At 44.8% G+C, this 18,372-nt stretch overlaps 3 protein-coding genes across 3 annotated transcripts; 2 read left to right on the plus strand and 1 right to left on the minus strand.

The window, feature by feature from the left end:
- Positions 1-8,676: 8,676 nt before the first annotated feature.
- LOC128723427 (programmed cell death protein 10) lies at positions 8,677-11,262 on the minus strand. The gene is made up of 5 exons (XM_053817167.1): positions 11,043-11,262; positions 10,228-10,405; positions 10,003-10,135; positions 9,521-9,685; positions 8,677-9,442 (listed from the first exon to the last, which is right to left on the minus strand). Exons 1-5 carry the CDS (start codon positions 11,115-11,117, stop codon positions 9,358-9,360), a joined length of 636 nt encoding a protein of 211 aa, XP_053673142.1. The 5' UTR covers positions 11,118-11,262; the 3' UTR covers positions 8,677-9,357.
- A 733-nt stretch (positions 11,263-11,995) lies between these two features.
- Positions 11,996-13,836, plus strand: LOC128723699 (WD repeat-containing protein 55 homolog). Its single transcript, XM_053817463.1, has 3 exons — positions 11,996-12,061; positions 12,141-13,082; positions 13,151-13,836. Coding segments are annotated over exons 1-3 (1,440 nt in total). The 5' UTR covers positions 11,996-12,059; the 3' UTR covers positions 13,647-13,836.
- Positions 13,837-14,777: 941 nt separating this feature from the next.
- Positions 14,778-15,731, plus strand: LOC128726667 (beta-1,4-galactosyltransferase 2). Its single transcript, XM_053820487.1, has one exon. The coding sequence runs from the start codon at positions 14,778-14,780 to the stop codon at positions 15,729-15,731; it is 954 nt and encodes a 317-aa protein (XP_053676462.1).
- Positions 15,732-18,372: the final 2,641 nt, after the last annotated feature.

Consider the following 18,372-nt stretch of genomic DNA (forward strand, 5'->3'; position numbering starts at 1 on the left):
CAGAATAAATCTTTTCATGCTACACAAATGGCCGCTCCGTGGAATGGGTGGTTGGGAAAGTTTTCCACCAGCAAGCGGGCGCAGATTCGCTCAACGCGACCAAAACAATTGCCGAGAAGTTTAGCGTGCTCAAATTAGCCACATCTCGGTGCGATCCAAATATAACGCAAGCACACAAAGGCCTGCCGTCGGTCACTTCGCGGGCTTCCGGGCCATTTGGTTCTCCAGGTTTGTAGTGCTCACAGCATCCACAATAGCCGGCGGGTTTTTCTTCGACTTTCAAGCAGTTCATCACGTTGATGAAGAGAAAATAACACCACATCCCGTGGTGACATTCCGAGAAAGCAACCGTGCGGCGTGAAGGATGGTGCGAATGCATTGTTATGCTGGCCATGTGCTTCGAAGAAAAGGAAGTGAATGGGTCAAATTTAGCGGTTCTGTTATTATTTTCATCCGCAGCGAAGGATGCCCTCAGGATGCAGTGGTTCTATTCCGGTTTCCGGTAGCGTGTTGACACCAGGGTAAAGGATTGAAGGTCTGCCTGAACGCACAATAGAGCGAAGGAATGCACAATTTCCGCCATGGCCATGTGCGGGTGAAAAATGCGTTTTCTGTCCAAAACGACCACCTCGACGGTTTAGCCTTTTGCTGACGCACAGAGGCGTGAGGATAAATTGAATTTAGAATGCCATTACATTCGACAGAGCAAAACGGGAAATCAAATGGACGCTGGATTGCAGCTTCCGACGCGCCCACGTCGCACAGATGCAAATGGAATTCAAATAAGAAAAGGGAAATCGAATTTACTCGGAACAAGCGAGCCAATGTCCGTGTGCAAACATTCGCGAACCGGCCAACGAAGTATAAACACAGCAGCTAAAACATGATCATCCTTTCCGCCGAACGCAACGGAAATTGGCCAGATAATTGTTTTCCCGAAACTGTTTTCCAACCCCTCGCCGGAACTGGACACAGCGTAGCATCCGATCCCGGCAAAAACAAACTTCGGACACTGTGTAACAGACAAATAACGTATCGCGCACGTGGATAAAGTCAATTTTTCCACAAAGAACCTTTCTATATGTAGCTTGCCCGAGGCAGCTATAAAAATGTGAAAGTTTCGAAACATTTATTGCCCAATTGAATTGACTGCTTTTTTTTAACGCATATCTGCAGTAAATTAGGAGATTGTTAGACTTCTCGTCTTAAATTTGCATGGTATAACATTTCCTCGAAACTGTGCGGCGTGGTTTCATGAAACTTTCACAAAAGATCACACTTTACCACGCTCAATGTCTTCTTTATATCTCGCTCACCAATGTGTCGGGGAGAAGATACGCAGAATCGTTAAGCTCACAATTGAATTGCTAATCGGCTTTTGCTCCCATCCATTCATGGCGCCCCGGGGCTGTTAATGTAAAGCATATGCACAATTTTGCCACCGAGACCGCCAAAGGTGCGAATTTTCAGCTTTTATAATGCTTTTGCTGGCGCTTTGATCAATGGCCAAATTTCCACCAACTACCGACTTGTGAGCGTGAGGATTCAAGTTCACTCGCATTCGAAACATCGATCCCGGCGGGAGATCGGCCTTTGCTGCAGGGTATCCGAGCCCGGTGGTTATGCGTATCCTGCCGCACCTTGTGGCAAGGATACGACCGGAAGTCTTGTCACGTTTTCGCTACATATGTCTCCGTCGGCTGGCCTGTTGGTGGCGAAATCGCAGAAATCAATCCCACACTCGAACCGATCGGGAATGGTGTCGACCGGAAGCTTGAGCTGGGACATAAATGTAACACGAGATTTGTGTAAGTGGCTACCGAAACCCTGTCTGAATTCCGTTTTCAACCATGAGATCATCTTGCTTTAATGCGAGACGACGGGAGATAACATTTTCGCCGGAAATGCTATGCACATTTTCATGTTCTGCAAACTTTTCAATGATTCAAAATGCGAACAAACAAGCTTTATGGATGCTGGACTGTGTCCGAGACGGCATTAGACATTCTTTCGGGCGGGCATTATTCTCCATACCAAATACGTTGAATCGTTAATTAAAACATCATCCAGTAAGGCAATTAAAAGACTGAGAGCAGCTTTATGAACGCGACGGATTGGAAGCAAATTTTAGATCGTTATTGTTTTGTAAGCAACGTTTTGCTAAGTAGAGTCACTTCAATCAAAGAGCCCATCTAAATTACGCTTCCGTTGTTCGCTCACCAGGATTTCTTCTCGGAGAAGCGTTGCGCAACAGCCTTGTTAAGAGCCAGCTCCTGCATTAATTATTATTTATTTATGTACGAAGCACGACTGCTGATGTCGAGAATTCAGAGGCTTTAGAGCGAAAAAGCGAGACGCTTTTCCACGAGTTAAAGCCAAAGAAGGGCTAAGGACACTTCTGGCAGCAACCGTAAAGGATCGCTTTCTCTGATGATAGCCGTCATTTGAGATTACGCTTCTCCTTGTCCTTCGATGTCCATTATCGAACAAAATGAAACGACGATGGTGCAGTAATCAATCCAATCAAATTCCCTGCTTAAATTCATCAAACTGTTCATCACGGGCTTAGTTTTCAAGCCCGTGTGTATGCAAATAATTATATCAAGGATTTTCTTAGTCCGACATTATGCACGATAATGCCATCAAAAGATTCTAATAAGATTTCATACGATAACATAAACAAGTAGTGTTATGAGGAACTTCCCTGAAGTAATTGTTAGTATGATGCGACAGATAATATCGATAATAAAGTTGATATCATCAATACGATGCTTTACATCTATCCTTTATATTTTTTCTTGTTATATAAGCATCAATCCAGTTTCACATTACAACTTTCCTTGCGTTCTAGAAACCTTACATTAAAGCTACATGCATCTACTGGATATGAAAAATGTTCCAGGCCATTATTCATTTTGTAACGTAAAACTTATTACTTTATCCAACAAGCCATCTCAACCACCCACATAGCAGTGTTTGATATCATCTGAGCTCAACGTTCTTTTACAAACTCCATTCAGATTTTAGTATGAAAAAGAATGCGATTAAACGTTAAATTAACGAAGCGGTAAATATTAGACCGACGCTAACAACGACGCTTAAGTGCCATTTGAATCCGATCTGGTCTGCTTTACCTTTTTATCAACCATTTGATCAAGCTGTCGAGCCAGCGGTGGTGCTGTAAAAATGCTTATTCTAAACAGATTCGATTAGAACAAGCAAATTGAATTATGTTGGAGAATGCTCGAGACTGTGGATTGAAATTTTAATCAAGGTACCGTCTCTTTTGATGTCTAACAATGTCTGTTTCTTTATGTTTCGAGTGCTGCGATTGATTTTAGCTTTGGTTTGTAAACTAGAGTTACTTTTACTAACAATACATGTTATTTACATAAATCTATGAGCCAAATTAGTATACCCCTATAATTACAGGACATCTTGGTTCTTTGCTGTTATTTGTCATAAAAATGGATTAATAATTTACTATTATTACATGAGCATGCAATAAAACCCTACTAAATGTTCGACTTGCCCATCCCGGCTCGGTGCTGATTATTGTGAAAGGTTCTCCTTCGTCCCCACGTTGCATCCGCTTGCTGATGCATCGTGTCGAGTGGACAATCGAGCCGATCATGAGCTAGAACCATTATACAACCCATTCCGACGCAAAGCTCCGAGCTGTTACGCACGGAACTATTAAACGTGCCGGTTCGTCCCAGCGTCGATGCACCGGGCGAAACATGTGCAGCTACTTACCTTCATTAGCTTCCGCCGTCGAGGGTTGGGGTTGAGGGAGTCACGAATGTACTATCTCGTTCCGCGTGCGTGTGTGTAAGTTCAGCGATGCAAACGGCCACTTATGGATGATGACGCTGGCGTTGTTTGCCACCAGCACTGTGTGGCTCTATCTTGCTCGATCTGGCAAACCACTTTGCACTATCTGTTGGCCTCAGTAGGCCACTGTCCACAATGTACCGTGTCTACGATAGGGCTTCCCGACGGCGATTGATGGCACCCACACAACAAGCGCTAGGGGTGGCTTTTCCACAGCGCAATAGTGCAGTGCGTCTACTGCCTATTGATGATGATCACTCGCGACGATGACGAACACTACCGCGACGGGCTCACGATGCAACACGGCTATGAAAACGTGATCTGGCAATGGAGAACCACACACACGCTCGATCTGTCGGCGCACCCTGCGAAGTAGCCGCGTTGTTGCTGACTAATGCGTTAACAAGGGCTTGCTGGGCTTGCAAAATAGATCGGCGGTTTCGTTTGGTGTTGATGGCCACCGGGGCGGATGTTTTGCACTCGGTTAAGGGTAATGGCGCACAATAAATGTTACCACACACTTGCAATTTGCACTGCAATGAGATCACGTTGGTTCGAGATCACTTTTTGGAGAAATTAATCCCACCTTGATCGCTCACTCACACTGCAGCGAGAAACTAGGCGAGGTGTTCACCTTGAGCCGTACGTCGTTGTTGCACTTTCCGTGGATGAATGTACAGCGCATTTTGAAAGGACAAACGCGTTTAGGGACACTGATTAATCGAACGCCACGTGTGATGTTTCCAATTCAAACAAGCACTATAACCGTCAAAGTATTTTTGCACTCCGTTAGAGATACTTCAGCACACTATGGATTATAGCAATACACTCTGTTTAACTCGTATACATGAGCCAGGACCGTAGGGTTTCTACTTCCGTATCAGACCACTCTCCATGCGCAACTGACGCCGGTTCGATGGTGAGAGGCAACTCAGATTTACACAACGGCACCTTGTTAGTATACTAGAGCTTGTGCAATTGTCGTCGCTACAACCGCTACTGATGCGCCAATTCAACTCGACTGCTAACACTCGCCGTCTGCGATTGAATGCCTGGTCGGATGCTGCCGGTTGTTTGGGAAATCTGGCGTATAACCGAATCTCGCGATGCTAGCTCGGAAAATGAGACCGACGTACATAAACCGACATGGGTGCATACGGCACACCGAGAGATAGAGTGAGAGAGAGAGCAAGAGAGAACACCCACGGTTGATAAGCGGGAAGATATGCGCGGGCGCCCACCAAAGCTGGAAGGAAATGTTTGGAAAAAAGCGAGACAGCAGGAAAGTGAAAATGAGAGCGACAGCGGCCCTATGTACAAACCACCCTAGAGGCTTCCGCCCTTGCCCGGCGCAGTTACCTAATGGGATTTTATTTTCCAACGCACCGCGAACACCGGTAAGTGTCGGAACGATGGCTAACGAAGCCTTGTTTGTTCCCGCACGACCTACGCTAGAGTGGATGGGTCCTCGTTCCGCTCGCAAGACGCCAGTTCGGACCTAGTCCATTAACAGATACGCTTCATTTGAATGTAGCCTGATGTTTAATTCAATCAAATTCACGGGTTCTTGCAAAATAGTTCTCCCCGGTCGTTCTTGCGACCGCAGTAGGCGATGCCGATGCCACACAGTAAGGACTGCTACTGCTCGCCTGGTGAACTGCGAAATCAACAGGCTGCCACCGCCATGGCCAATGGTCGCATCAGTGTGAAAATATTCGTATCCCTGGCAGACCTCTCCGCCGCCGTTGGCTCCCTTTTACCGGTGAGCAGATCCATCGCAGTACATAGGGCTCTTGCGATATACAAAACACAACCGGCACCACTATCGTTCTCGCTCGCACCATCGCACGACACGGACCGTTGGCGGCTGCACGTGGGCCGGCAACGTGCGATCGGGCAAGTTCATGTTTCCGATGCGTCTCCATGGCCTGCTCGTCGGCGTTGGTGGAGGCGCAACACGCAGGGTGACGGGAACAATAGCAACAAAAACACACATCGCGGATTATGGTGGACGGGCGGCATATGCCTGCTGCTGTTGTTTTCTGTGCCGGCGTATTAGTTGCATCCAACGCTGAAACCGGGCCACTGCGATAGGCTGTGTTTCCACCCTCGCAACCATCCCTTAAAGCACGCACACATAATCGCACGTGCGCGATGGGGGAAGAAAGGTGCACAAGAGCATCCGTTTGCTGGGAACGCTGGGAAAAAAAAAGATTTTGCACATACACCCGTGAGGTATCGTGTAAACATCCGACCATGCTGCCGACACATGCTGGTCGGCGACGTGCGCCACGGGGAAAATCTTTTGCCAGCAGACCGAACACGGCACGTTGAATGGCGACTCACCGTCGTTCATTCTCAAGTTGGTGGAAATGCTCGTTTTCCAGCACAATTAAGCATAATTAACGATGCCCCTTTCAACAAACCGGACTACTGGAGCCTGTGCGATAAGAAGTGACCCTTGAAAGTCGTCCTTGGGGCGTTCCTGAGTTTGGGCGGGAAAATAAGGTGTCTTGCCATCTTGCAGTTACATCACTGGACTTGGGAACGTACGAAGCGTAACAAGCGCGTGTATGACTTGCTGGACACGCGTAGAGCAGGCAAATACCAATAGCCGCCAGACGTTTGCTGGAGCTTTACAAAATTCGTTACACATAAGCGGACGCTATCAACAAGGATGCGAGCTGCAACAAACAATGCAATAGAAAAGCAAACGGGAAAGCAGTTTCGATTTATTTTTTTTCCTAGTGGTTCTATTGTATAGAAAAAATAAATTGAAGCAGGAACATGGTTTTTTGGTCTACGAATTGGCAATATCGCACGTTCGAAAAACAAAACCCCACGGAATACAAATCGAATGGACATGCGAACATCATCGCTCGTAACGGTGGTGTATGCATTATGGAAAAGACGTGTGAATGGCGGGTTTTCACACGTTCACTACCACCGTGCGTACGAGAAAAAGATGCATTTCTAACATCGAACGGTGTCGAAAGCTGGCCCTAATCCAATTCCCAGCTAAATGAATAAATCTGCATTTAGTGAGAACGACCGTCGCAACGTCCCAAGCAAGCCCGAACGTCGTTCAGCGCTGATGAGAAGACTGGGACCCGTTGTCCGAGTGAATCAGGAGATGTAGGTTGAGATTGTAAATTGATTGGACATGATTTAATGCTCAATTAAAACTCGGCCAGGATTATCGGCTTCAAAAAGTTAAATCGGATTAAAAACTGAAACTTTTTTGGTTTATGGTTGACGAAACGTCTCATGTTTCAAGTTCCATTGCAGAAAAAAATTGTCGAATTAACCATGTAGGTCAAAACGCTTCCTCAACATGCAATTACTGAAAGTCCTTGAAACGAAAATGAGCAAGAAATGCACGATTTAACAGGATACAATGATATATTTTAATTCCTCAAGTATATAAAATAATCATAATTTAAATTCTTTTCAAACAATTCAAACACAATTTTAAATCACCTAAAGCTCTCTTTAAGACGCTCAGTTATAATGGAATCCTTTATCGTTGTGGAGATACAAACAAAAACAAAACTTCAACCAAATTGAAATTCCCTGGAAATATCGGAATTACAAGGATGGCTCTTCATCTGAATGTTCTCAAGCGTCGAGTGTACACATCTTGAGTGCTGCAGACATTTTAATTACCATCGTTCCGTCCTGTCGCCAGAAAATGTCGGGAAACTAGATTCTATATTTGATCAGTCGGATGCAATACTATACATAAAGTATAATCTGGATTGAGCTGGTGCGAGACTTAAGCAAATTTTTACATCATTTCCAGCATTTTGTCAATTAAAGTGTGTAGTTTCTATTTCTTTCCTATTACCAAATCTTAAACGTCTTTGATATGGTTTTCGTTTTTTTTTAACATTCGATGATTTTTTCACTTACGGATTGTTTAAATTTTCAACATATTAGTCTGCTGTAGGTTTAAATGCCTTGCCTGAAATGGTGAAACGTAAGAAGGCGTTATTCGCCGAATTGAGGATGAAAAATACTGCGATGATGGATGGAATAGGAAGATGGATTGATTGATTCGAAAAATGATAAGTGTAACCATGCAACGTGAATACTCGGAAAAGAGCTACTGTAACATCGTTTAAAGGAAGACATCAATATAGCAGATGAGCATGAATATCGATTGTCTATCGAAGATTTCTTTCCTTGGGAAATCACGTAAATACCATATATTCTTGGCAAACTTGTCATTATTATCGATAGATGCGCGAGATGCATTTCAGCACCTCAGTTCAATACTCAAAATATCGGTTCATGCCGGCTGAAACCATCCTACTTCTCGTCTATGTCAATGTACACAGGAAACCAAGCATTATCTTACTAACCTTCAGTGGTGTCATCCCGGACCAAAGAAATAAAACGAGTTCGAAGGATCAGTGAAAGAAAAAAATAATGACCAGTTTGGTCCAATATTCCCTTTTCTACCCCAGAACATTCCTCAACGTCATTGCATTGGCGCTAATTGGTTTTCTGCGTCTTGAGAGTTGAACATTAAATTAAACTTGCTGGCTAATGGTCGATGCTTTATACTTCCTTCTAGCTCTGTTTCACATTTTACGCCTTCTACTTTGTGTCGCTACAAACACGAATGTAAGCGAGCGAGCAGACGATTTCAAAGCATTAACTTCATTATATAAGCAACATCTAAATTTTTAATAATCACAAATATCAGCATTGTGAAATTCATTTGGGAGGATGCATTATATCCAATAAACTGGATGAATTTCAGATGCTTAATAAAAAGATCCACGGACCTCATGCTTAACATATTAACGCCATTGAAATAAAACTATAGAGTGGGGTTTTATTAAGTTTTTTCACGTCTCATTTTTTCTCTTGTTACAGTAAAAAGAAATAATAACATTATCATAGTTTTACAATTGCGACCTTCTCTATTAGACGACAACATTTAATGTATTGTGTTTGTGTGTGTATATATAGACGACTTCTGTTGAACTTGGCTAGCTTTTCTAATACAGGATTTCCTCTTCCCTTTATATTTCTCTATACCGTTGCCAGTAGTGCGCTGTACCTCTCTGAAGAAGTCATAGTAAACATAATAAAAATAATCATAATATTAACCCTATTTTTCTTTTCTCCCTTAAGTCTCATAATAAATTGTTTTATCCTGCGTATCGCATCTTCAATACCTTGGGTTCTATTGCAATGTAAATATCCGTATCAATTTATAACTTCTGCGATAGTTAGGAAACAAGCCACAATCGTAGTGCTTGAATAATAACGACGTACTCTGCGCAACGATTTGAACAAAAACTTTTCGTCCACGTGAAGAATGTACCACATGCGACGGAATGAACATGGAATCGAACAAAAAAACACCTTTGTTGTTGAGAAACAATTGAATGGAAAGAAAAAAAAACAAAATAACAAACTTCTATCATTAAATACTCATGAGGTCGCACTCATCCGCAGCTATGGGAGTCGAATGATATCCACGAATGATGCGATTCAACCTGCTGCTAGTTACTCGCATTTGTTCTTCACCGTGATCATAATCTGGTTCGTTTGGTGTATCAGGTACAGTGCACTAACAAAAACGGCATTAGCTCTGTAAACAACAAGAGAAATATAATTAAAAAAAACAATATAACCGTGTTTTTCTTCATGATTTGCTGAAGATACTTACTCTCCTTCCTTAAAATATTCCTTCAAAGTGGTGCTGAACTTTTTGGAATACTTTACGAATTCTTTTTTCCGCTGCTCTACCGCTTGCTTGCCGGAAGATCCGGGTATAAAGCCAACCACTTCATTGACTGCATCGAGCAGCTTTTTAATGGCACTGGCTATTTCTCTGAAAAAGGTTTTAGAAATGAGCTATTATTACTTTGCTTTCTACGAAAACTCAAACCATCATCCATAAAACAAAATTTTACATATCGCCAAGCATTAGAAAAAAAAATTGTGCATCGTTTCAATAAGTACTGATTTTCGTGTAATTAATTGAGGGTCAATTTCAAACAAAATTAATTTAAAAAAAGAGTTTATAACCAGTTTTCATTAATGTAACACGAAAATAAAAGTGACTAATTACGATTGATTTATATATTACAATTAGGTGTTTTAGATATTACAGAAAGGTATCGTTCATTAATCATTCATTTAGCTTACTTTATGGTTTCCAGGAATGTTTTCCGATCCGCTATCTCATCCGGAATTCGGCTTAAAATCCGTTTAAGTGCGGCCGATTTTTTGTTCAACTCCTGGAAGGCATCCTCCGTTCGATTTAGTCGATACTCAATCACTAACAAGGGAATAAAGTAAAAAAAATCATTCATAAAGATGAGCTACAAAGCTGTTGAATTTTACGCCCAGCACGACAGAAATGCAACTTACGATCAGTGTCTGTGGCCGCTCCCTGCAGTCTGAGGATGCTCTCGTTCATATTAACGTTGATATCACCCTTTTTGATGATTCCCATCACGAGATCGTACGTCAATCCCGGGTGGCTCTGTTCGGCTTTTGTCAATGCTGCACGCAGCGCCTGCGATGCGACTACATCGCGCCGTTCCAGCTGAAAAGCAAAAAATCGGACTGATGCATTACGCAAGCAATGGAAACGTTTCAAAATGGCTTTTAGCAAATCAACGATCAAGTGAACGGCCGAATGAATCGCCGATTGCGTCGTCTTCTTTCCCCATCCGGCCATTTAACAGCACATAAATCGATACGACAAATGGATCCGATTAGTTTCATGGTTCGTCCTGCCGTTTACTCAGGACGTGATTGCACGAATCCGCGACAAAGTTCAACTGGTATGCAGTTTGCGTTGTGAAAAGCAAGTAAACAAGTAAACAAACTAACATACAAAAAACAAGCCTTAAACCAGACGGGGCCCCATAGACCATCCTGGACCGTCCTGGTAATGGATGCAGCTGGGAGAAGCCATAGAAACCCGTCCTCCAGTTGAGGAAGCGTGATGCAGGAAGTAAAAAAGTGGTTTATGCAAACTGTGCAATATATGCGACTGGCTTCGCCCCCGGTCGTGGACGAGCAGCGCAAGCGGGAATTTGTCTCTAAAACTAGAAAGACGACTTTCCCTGCGCCATGTTTTCCCCTTTTCTGGCCGCTCAACTGAACGCGGTGTTAGATTGGCGCGGATACGCTTCGAGCTGCCGCCTTTCCCATTTCGCCCTGTTGCTCTACATTACCTGGGACAATATTGGCCGTATCAGAATCGGAAGCACCAGGGATGTTACGACGGGCGCATCATCTCCCATTGTCATTGCTTGCGTTGGGCAGCGAGAGACTGCGTTAGCAGTGTGATGAATCTCTGCTAGACGCACGGAATTTTCCGCCGTTTCTCACGGGCAGCAGCTATATTAGGGTAGCTTTTCGGTGCTATATTTTAGCCACTAGTAGTAAACACGATACCGTACTGTATCGCATGCGAAACAGATCAATGAATCACCTCGCGCAGCAATGCACACTCACGCACCTACAGTTTTATGATATCATGCACAATCACCAAATTGGATTCGACACACATTCGCAGCCTGATCATTTAGACATTTTACCGTTGTAACAACAACCTGTGGTAACAGGATTTAAAGCACGACACTCAATTGTTGTATTAGCCCTATTATGATGATCAGATTTCCGTGAGAATCATTCGTTTTTACCAACTGTTGTGTGTGCAACAATTCCTGTGTAATTTCACGTAAATATTTTCATGACGTTTTGACGTCTGACACATCGACAGCCAAAACTGTCACTGCCTCTACGGGTAGGGCCCGGAACCGATATTTTTACATTCGAAAGGACACCTCTGCTTTCTGATTTATTTAAAAAGAATTACTTGGCATTATTGCTAACGAAGTGCAGAAATTGGAGGAGAAAATAAAATATGTGCACAAATAAAAATAATCATTCGCGACTACTTATTTTCATATAGAACAATTTATTTGTTTGATTGCGGTTGGGTACGGAACGAATACTCCGCGGAACAGATCATTCTGCATTGTCATAACAAAGTTTTTTTGCTTACAATAATAGCGCCTCGATCTGTCGGCGTTGCTCTCGCACGTTGGTAATGAAGAAAAAATATTATAAATACGGAAAATGCGTTGCAATTATTTAATGAGTCGTGTTTAGAAACAAAACATCTGCAAGGGTTGATAGCCCCTATTGACAGAATAGTTCCAACCGTTATTAACTCCAGCAGGAGTATGTAAGTATTGTGAGCTCTGATGTGAACACCTAAGCCATAACCTAAAATACCTGATATGAGCCGATACTTCTATTTGCAGGAAGAATTTTCAATCGCCACACTTTGGAGCTTCTAACAGCGACAGTGAGGAAGAAATTGATATCGATATTGAACCAGTGCAATTGACATATATCTTGGAAGGTGGAAATCCTGAAGAATTAGAGGATTTGGTTGTGTATTTGTCAGACGGAGAATCTGTAGCTTCGGGTGCAATGGAAGACGTCGGGGATTCCGACAGCGACTCGTCGTTCAGAGCGGATGATAGCACACTTTCCGATAGCTCTTTAGAATCTGACAATGAGGAAGAAACCGCAGAGGGCACACAGAGCAAAAGAGAAAAATCCGAAAATCCAACGGAGAGTGAGGGCACAACAGAAGACGCTGCCCCTCGTCGTGTCATCGACGATTACGATGAAGAGATGGAAGAAGATGAAGTGATAAAGGCAATCATTACAGAGATCAAGAAACCACGCTCCAAACCACCAAATATTCAAACAGAGGATTTTATCATTGATCTGTCGTTTCACCCGACCGAAGATATTCTTGCTGTCGGGACCTCGGTGGGAGACGTCCTTATGTACAAGTATGCGAATGAGGCGAATGTGCTCTCTGCCACGCAAGAACTACATACGAAATCAGTGCGTTGCGTGGAATTCGCCCCGGATGGTATATCGCTCATTTCGACTGGTCGAGAACGATCCATCGTTGTTATGGACGTCGAGACTGGCAAGTTTAAGCGATTCTGGGAAAATGCGCACGACGAGCCGGTGTATTCAATGGCAGTGGTCGGACAGCATTTGTTCACAACTGGCGATGATGATGGAACGCTGAAACTGTGGGACGTTCGTCAGCGAGATGCGGTGTTTTCGCTGCGACCGGTGGAAGATTTTATTTCGTCTATTCTTGCAAACCACCACCAACAAAAGTACCTGCTAATGACTAGCGGAGATGGACTCCTTACGACGATAAACATTGCGCAACGGTATGTACAAATTAGTATAAAAACTGCCTCAAATACAATGATTGAGAAGATTGTTTGCTTCGTTTTAGGAAAATGTACGTACAGTCCGAACCATACGAGGAGGAGCTCAACTGCATGGGATTGTACAAGCGCGAGAGCAAGCTGGTAGTTGGTACCTCCAAAGGCAATTACTACACTTTCAACTGGGGACAGTTTGCCTACCACTGTGATGCTTTCACTGGACCTCCGGCAAGCGCGAACCGCATGGTACCGATCACGGAGCAAATTGGCGTGCTAGCGGGCGAAGACGGAATCATTCGTGCGATGCACCTTGTGCCTGGCCGGGTGCTTGGTATCGTTGGTCAGCATTCGATGGCTGTCGATACTCTGGACATTAGCGGTAATGGTGAGCTGATCGCCACCAGTTCCCACGACAATGATGTGCGCTTTTGGAATATCAAATATTTCGAAAATTTCGATGGAATCAAGTATAACAGTAAACCGGATAAGCGAACGTTGCAGCACAATCTGCCGTCGTCCCAGCGCACCAATGCCCGGGACTTCTTTGCAGGGCTGGATGAGTAACATGTGTTTGATGCTGAAAGTGTTCTACCGACACAGGGAAAGCTACTAGGCTAAGAGCCAGTGTCTTCATACTGTATATGTTGCGAGGGAACGCAAATAGTTACGTTGTTTACAGTAATAAGATCGCTGTATTTTGCACGATCACGTTTACCGGCGGCATTGTCAGATGTTTATTAAACTACATAAGTAATTCGAGAATAAAGTAATATTTTATGTTTTTCAACGTATGTGCGCGTTCGAGGATCTGCGTTGTATGTTTGAACTTCGAACACGCAGTACTAAACACGAAACGTCAGTGGATACGTACAGTATGGTTGTTTTGAAATGGATTAGGGAAGAATGTTACAAACAACAACAAAAAACTGCAGCTATCGCTCGTCGCGAGCTGTCAGGACACTCGAAAAGGACGGAAAAACAAGACGAAAGCGCATAGCAAGCAAAACACCATCCTCGCGACCGAATCTAGTGGTCGTAGTGCGACAGTGGAGTTTTTTTTTCGATCCAATCGTCTGTCCGGTACCCAGCCTCAGTCGGCGGTTGGAGCACCATTCGTGACGGAACGAGCAGGACGACCGCACCGTGTGCCGTTTAGTGCGGTAGCGCAATAACCGTCGTACTCGGGGTTTCAGGACGAAGCGCATGCTGTCGCTTCCTTTTTGTCACGCTCGAACATGCCAAAGTGCACCTGCACTCGTGTTCGCGTGTCAATCCGGTGCAATCCAGTTCGACGCATTCAGTTTCCTCGTCCCTCCGGTCGTTGTCCAATGTAGAAAATAAGGACCTATTTCTGGTAACGAACGAGCGTCGGTACACACAAACAATCACACGCTTTTCGACACATACACTTTCCCATTTTCCGATTTCCTTCCCACGTTGGTTTTCCATCTTTCTTCGATTGAGGCCGGTAGTTTTTCTTGCTGCACCGTTTCTGTGCTGGCCGACGTGTTACTTCCCAATACTGTTTAGGCTGTGCTGCGTTGTTGCGAAATTCTTTCCAAAATAATCCTGTAGAAGCGCGCGTGTGCGGTGTGGTGCAACGCGTCGTAAGTGGCCTTTTAAAGCAGGAATTAAAACTCGATACCGTCCTTCCGGAAGTGCAAGAGCGGGAGTGTAGCAACAACATCCAGCACCATGATTACCTTCCGCCTGTCGAACAATGTGTACGCGTACACGGCGTACCTGGTGCTGATGGTGTTTTTCTTGTGGCCTGGACGGTTCGCCAGTATTTACGATTACATCGAAGGCGAAAATATCTATGATCAGCTGATACGGAAGACGACCAAAAACATCTCGCTAATGCGCAACGGCTTGCGGTGCGATTACAGTGAGGTAATCGAAGAAAACCTATCCTTGTACCGACCGCCCTTTACGGAGGACATCATCAACAACAACGTGCGACTGGGCGGCGAGTACTACCCGGAGGATTGTTTGCCGAGCTTTAGCACGGCCATCATCGTGCCGTACCGGCAGCGTGAACACCAGCTGAATCAGTTTCTCATCTACATGCACAACTTTCTACGCCGGCAGCGAATTCACTACCGCATTTTCATCATCGAGCAGTACGACCCCAAGCCGTTTAATCGTGCGAAGCTGTTCAATATTGGAGCGTTAATTGCAATGGGACTGGACTATCCGTGTCTCGTGCTTCACGACGTCGATCTGATGCCGATGAATCTGGGCAATCTGTACGCCTGTTCGCGTAAACCGCGCCACATGTGCTCGAGCCTGGACGTGTTCCGGTACAACTTGCCATATCGCGGACTTTTCGGTGGTGCTGTGGCCATCGAGTCCAGCGTGTTCCTTAACATCAACGGAATGTCGAACCTGTTTAGCGGTTGGGGTGGCGAAGATGATGACATGTACGAGCGGCTCCAGAACAAGCAGATCGAAATATGCCGCTTCAGCCCGTCCTATAGCCAGTACTCGATGTTGAAGCACCGGAAGGAAAAGCCGAACAAGGACCGAAAAGCGTTCCTGAAAAACGGCAAGCTACGCTACCACACCGATGGCCTGAATTCGCTTGTCTACAAGCAGGTTGGCTTTAAGCTGCATAACCTGTTCACGCACGTGCTCGTGGAGACATAAGCTTTTGCTTCTCCGCAATGATATTACTCGGAAAGGATTCTGTTTATTAACGCTGCAGTTTAGCATCCCCTATGTACCTTAGATTGAGGATATTTCGTTGCAAGGCATTTCGAAGTTCCTTAGGAGCAATTTCGTTAATTTGGATTGGCGATTTCGATCGAACAGCTAGTTACACGAGGCAGAATATCGTAAAAAATGTTGTATTATTTTTCGATCTGATCAGCACCATACATTTCTACTATTGATTTGCTCCACTCACGATACGCACTATGCAGTTTAGTTTCTAGCATTATAAGTTAGGCAATAATCGCATCGAAAGTCACACCTTTGTTGACATGACGGGTGATCGCTTGGAATACTCCCAGGTCAAGTATTGAAGTTATTGTGTAAGTACATAATGCCTTAAGAGATAAAACGGACATTAAACTAAAAACAAGCAACAACAAGCAAACCGAAACACAACAAAATGCGTAATGTTAGGTCGCAAATTTTACAATTAATTCGTTTTCGCTCATAGATTAACGAACCGTAGAGGTAGCGTAAACGTGAACCGAGGTGTGGAACAAAACCAAAAAGATAATTAAGGCTTTGGAAGATTAAAACGAACCTCCGCTGCGATGCGATGCACTGGCGATTATTGATTCGAGCCAAAGTGCACCAGTAATGTTAACCTTACGTTGCGTCTCCAGATGGAAGACTTTACCAGCGTAGGTGTTTTTTCCTATTTATTCTCCCTTTTTCCTTAGGGTAGCATAGATCATAAGTAGGTACATTATACAATTCAAAATCGGATACTATAGAGCATAACGGGGCTGCACCCTCAGTTCGAGTGAGGGAACTCTGGCCATCGAGGCAAACATAAAACACGGTCCAGCCGAGCGGTCGAAGAATAATCCACTTTGCACTCATTAGAGTAGCACGAGAAGAACATACGAACGAACGAGAACCCCATACAAAATTCTTTGCGTGATAATAAAATGCGGGCAAATAGGAGCAATTTTTAGACTACACATTACGTTACATTTTGGGACTATAATTAGAACTAGGCGTTCGAGGGCCGAGAGCAATAGCGCATTGTTTCGTATGGTTTATTCGCAAACAATTAAGGATTGTACTTAGAGGAAACTTAATAAATCAAATTCAATTAAATTAATTTATCTCCGTTGTTGTTGCTTTCCTTTGCATGGTTTCTTTGATCCCATTTCTTAATAAGTAGCCTGAACCTGAAAACGAACACTTCCGAAAAATCCTAATTGCAATGCATAAAAACAGGAACTAAACATGCCTTTTGCGACAATGATCGTCGCTCTTCCTGCTCGAGGCAAACGTAAGGCACACTTTCCCCCTTTCTCGACCCACCAGCGTCGAGTTGTTCCGGAGTGTTAGGTATGCGCCTGCTTCCTCGCACTGGATAAACGACGTGATAAAGTGTCAAATTCTAAACATAGTACCCATTGGGCCGGTTCCATTATTCTTTATCCGTTGTTAATGCAGTGCCGCGTCACGTGTGTGCCCCGTCCGCTTGGTTCACCGAAATGATGTAGTGACGAATTATCCAGCCGATTTCGTGCCCATTCGGTCACCCTTCCGCAACCCTATAAATCACGCGACCGTCTTTGCGCTCGCGCGAAGGTGTTGAAGGCTCACGCGCCGCCTGGCGCAGCTGGTGGATGTGTGACGATGAGGTTTTCCCTTCGCTGCGCGCGCATTTTCCCGACCAAAACCAGCGGAGGCACTTTTTCCATAATTCACCAGCACGTCCTCAGCCGGCGTGGGTCTCGTTTTGGGGCCACTTAACGATCGCGAAGAAGCCGCGTTCGTGCGCGCAATCGACGCCCAGACACGTTTCCGCACTTCGGTTCGCGCTGGCAGCACGACGCGTGAGTGCACGCCGGACGGGGAAGAATGGCGTGAATTATCGCACCAGGGTAATTAATTTTTATTAATCGTTTTCCAGTTAGTGCCGTGATTTATGCATCGTGCTGGGGCCGTCCCGGTGCAGCAGCAGCTTCCTAATCGTTGGCCAGTTCGGCCACGGAAGAGTCTGTGTCCATGCTACTGCACCGGATCCATCGAAACCGCGCTCATTACAACGTCTGACGGATGGCCATTGGCGGAGAATCCATTTGTACTTCGGCACTCAATCGAACCGAACACCGACCGATGCTGCAGAGAGTCCTGAGCAGGGAAAACTCTGAGCAGCCGTCTCTAAAACGGGCGGGATCGTGTGAAAGCCATCCTTCGAGGCTGAAACTAATTATGAGCCGTTTTGTGGTTTAATTATGAGCCCCCACATGAGACGTACAGGCCACTCCAACCGCGTGCGGTGCTAATGAGCCATCGTGGGCAAGTTTGTTGCGTGTAACGAATCAATCTCTGTCGACCGGCGATCCGGGAGTTTGATTTGTACGCGTTTTTTTTTATTGCAATATCACACGGCAAGGTGCATTCCACCCGGGACATTCCCGGGAGACCTAGCAGGCTCGAACTGGCTCCACCGTGGCCGGGGTTATCCGGTGAATTATTAGTCTATGATTGATAGAGCCCCGCGTGCGGTTGGCGTGCGGTGCGCGCGAGGTCAGCTCATTCACGGCGGTCCTGGGCCGGTTCCTGGCGTGCCGTCGGTTTATTGGCTGAAATA

Source organism: Anopheles nili, chromosome 3 (genome assembly GCF_943737925.1).
Source record: "Anopheles nili chromosome 3, idAnoNiliSN_F5_01, whole genome shotgun sequence".
Lineage (NCBI taxonomy): Eukaryota > Metazoa > Arthropoda > Insecta > Diptera > Culicidae > Anopheles > Anopheles nili.

Excerpts from the sequence above, each read along its gene's own strand:
- LOC128723699 (XM_053817463.1), top strand. Across the intron at positions 13,083-13,150 it reads ACGATAAACATTGCGCAACG|GAAAATGTACGTACAGTCCG; the intron begins GTATGTACAAAT and ends GCTTCGTTTTAG.
- LOC128723427 (XM_053817167.1), bottom strand. The coding sequence starts at position 11,117 with ATGACAATGGGAGATGATGCGCCCGTCGTAACATCCCTGGTGCTTCCG. Across the intron at positions 10,406-11,042 it reads TACGGCCAATATTGTCCCAG|CTGGAACGGCGCGATGTAGT; the intron begins GTAATGTAGAGC and ends TTTGCTTTTCAG. Across the intron at positions 9,443-9,520 it reads GAATATTTTAAGGAAGGAGA|AGCTAATGCCGTTTTTGTTA; the intron begins GTAAGTATCTTC and ends TGTTGTTTACAG.
- LOC128726667 (XM_053820487.1), top strand. The coding sequence starts at position 14,778 with ATGATTACCTTCCGCCTGTCGAACAATGTGTACGCGTACACGGCGTAC.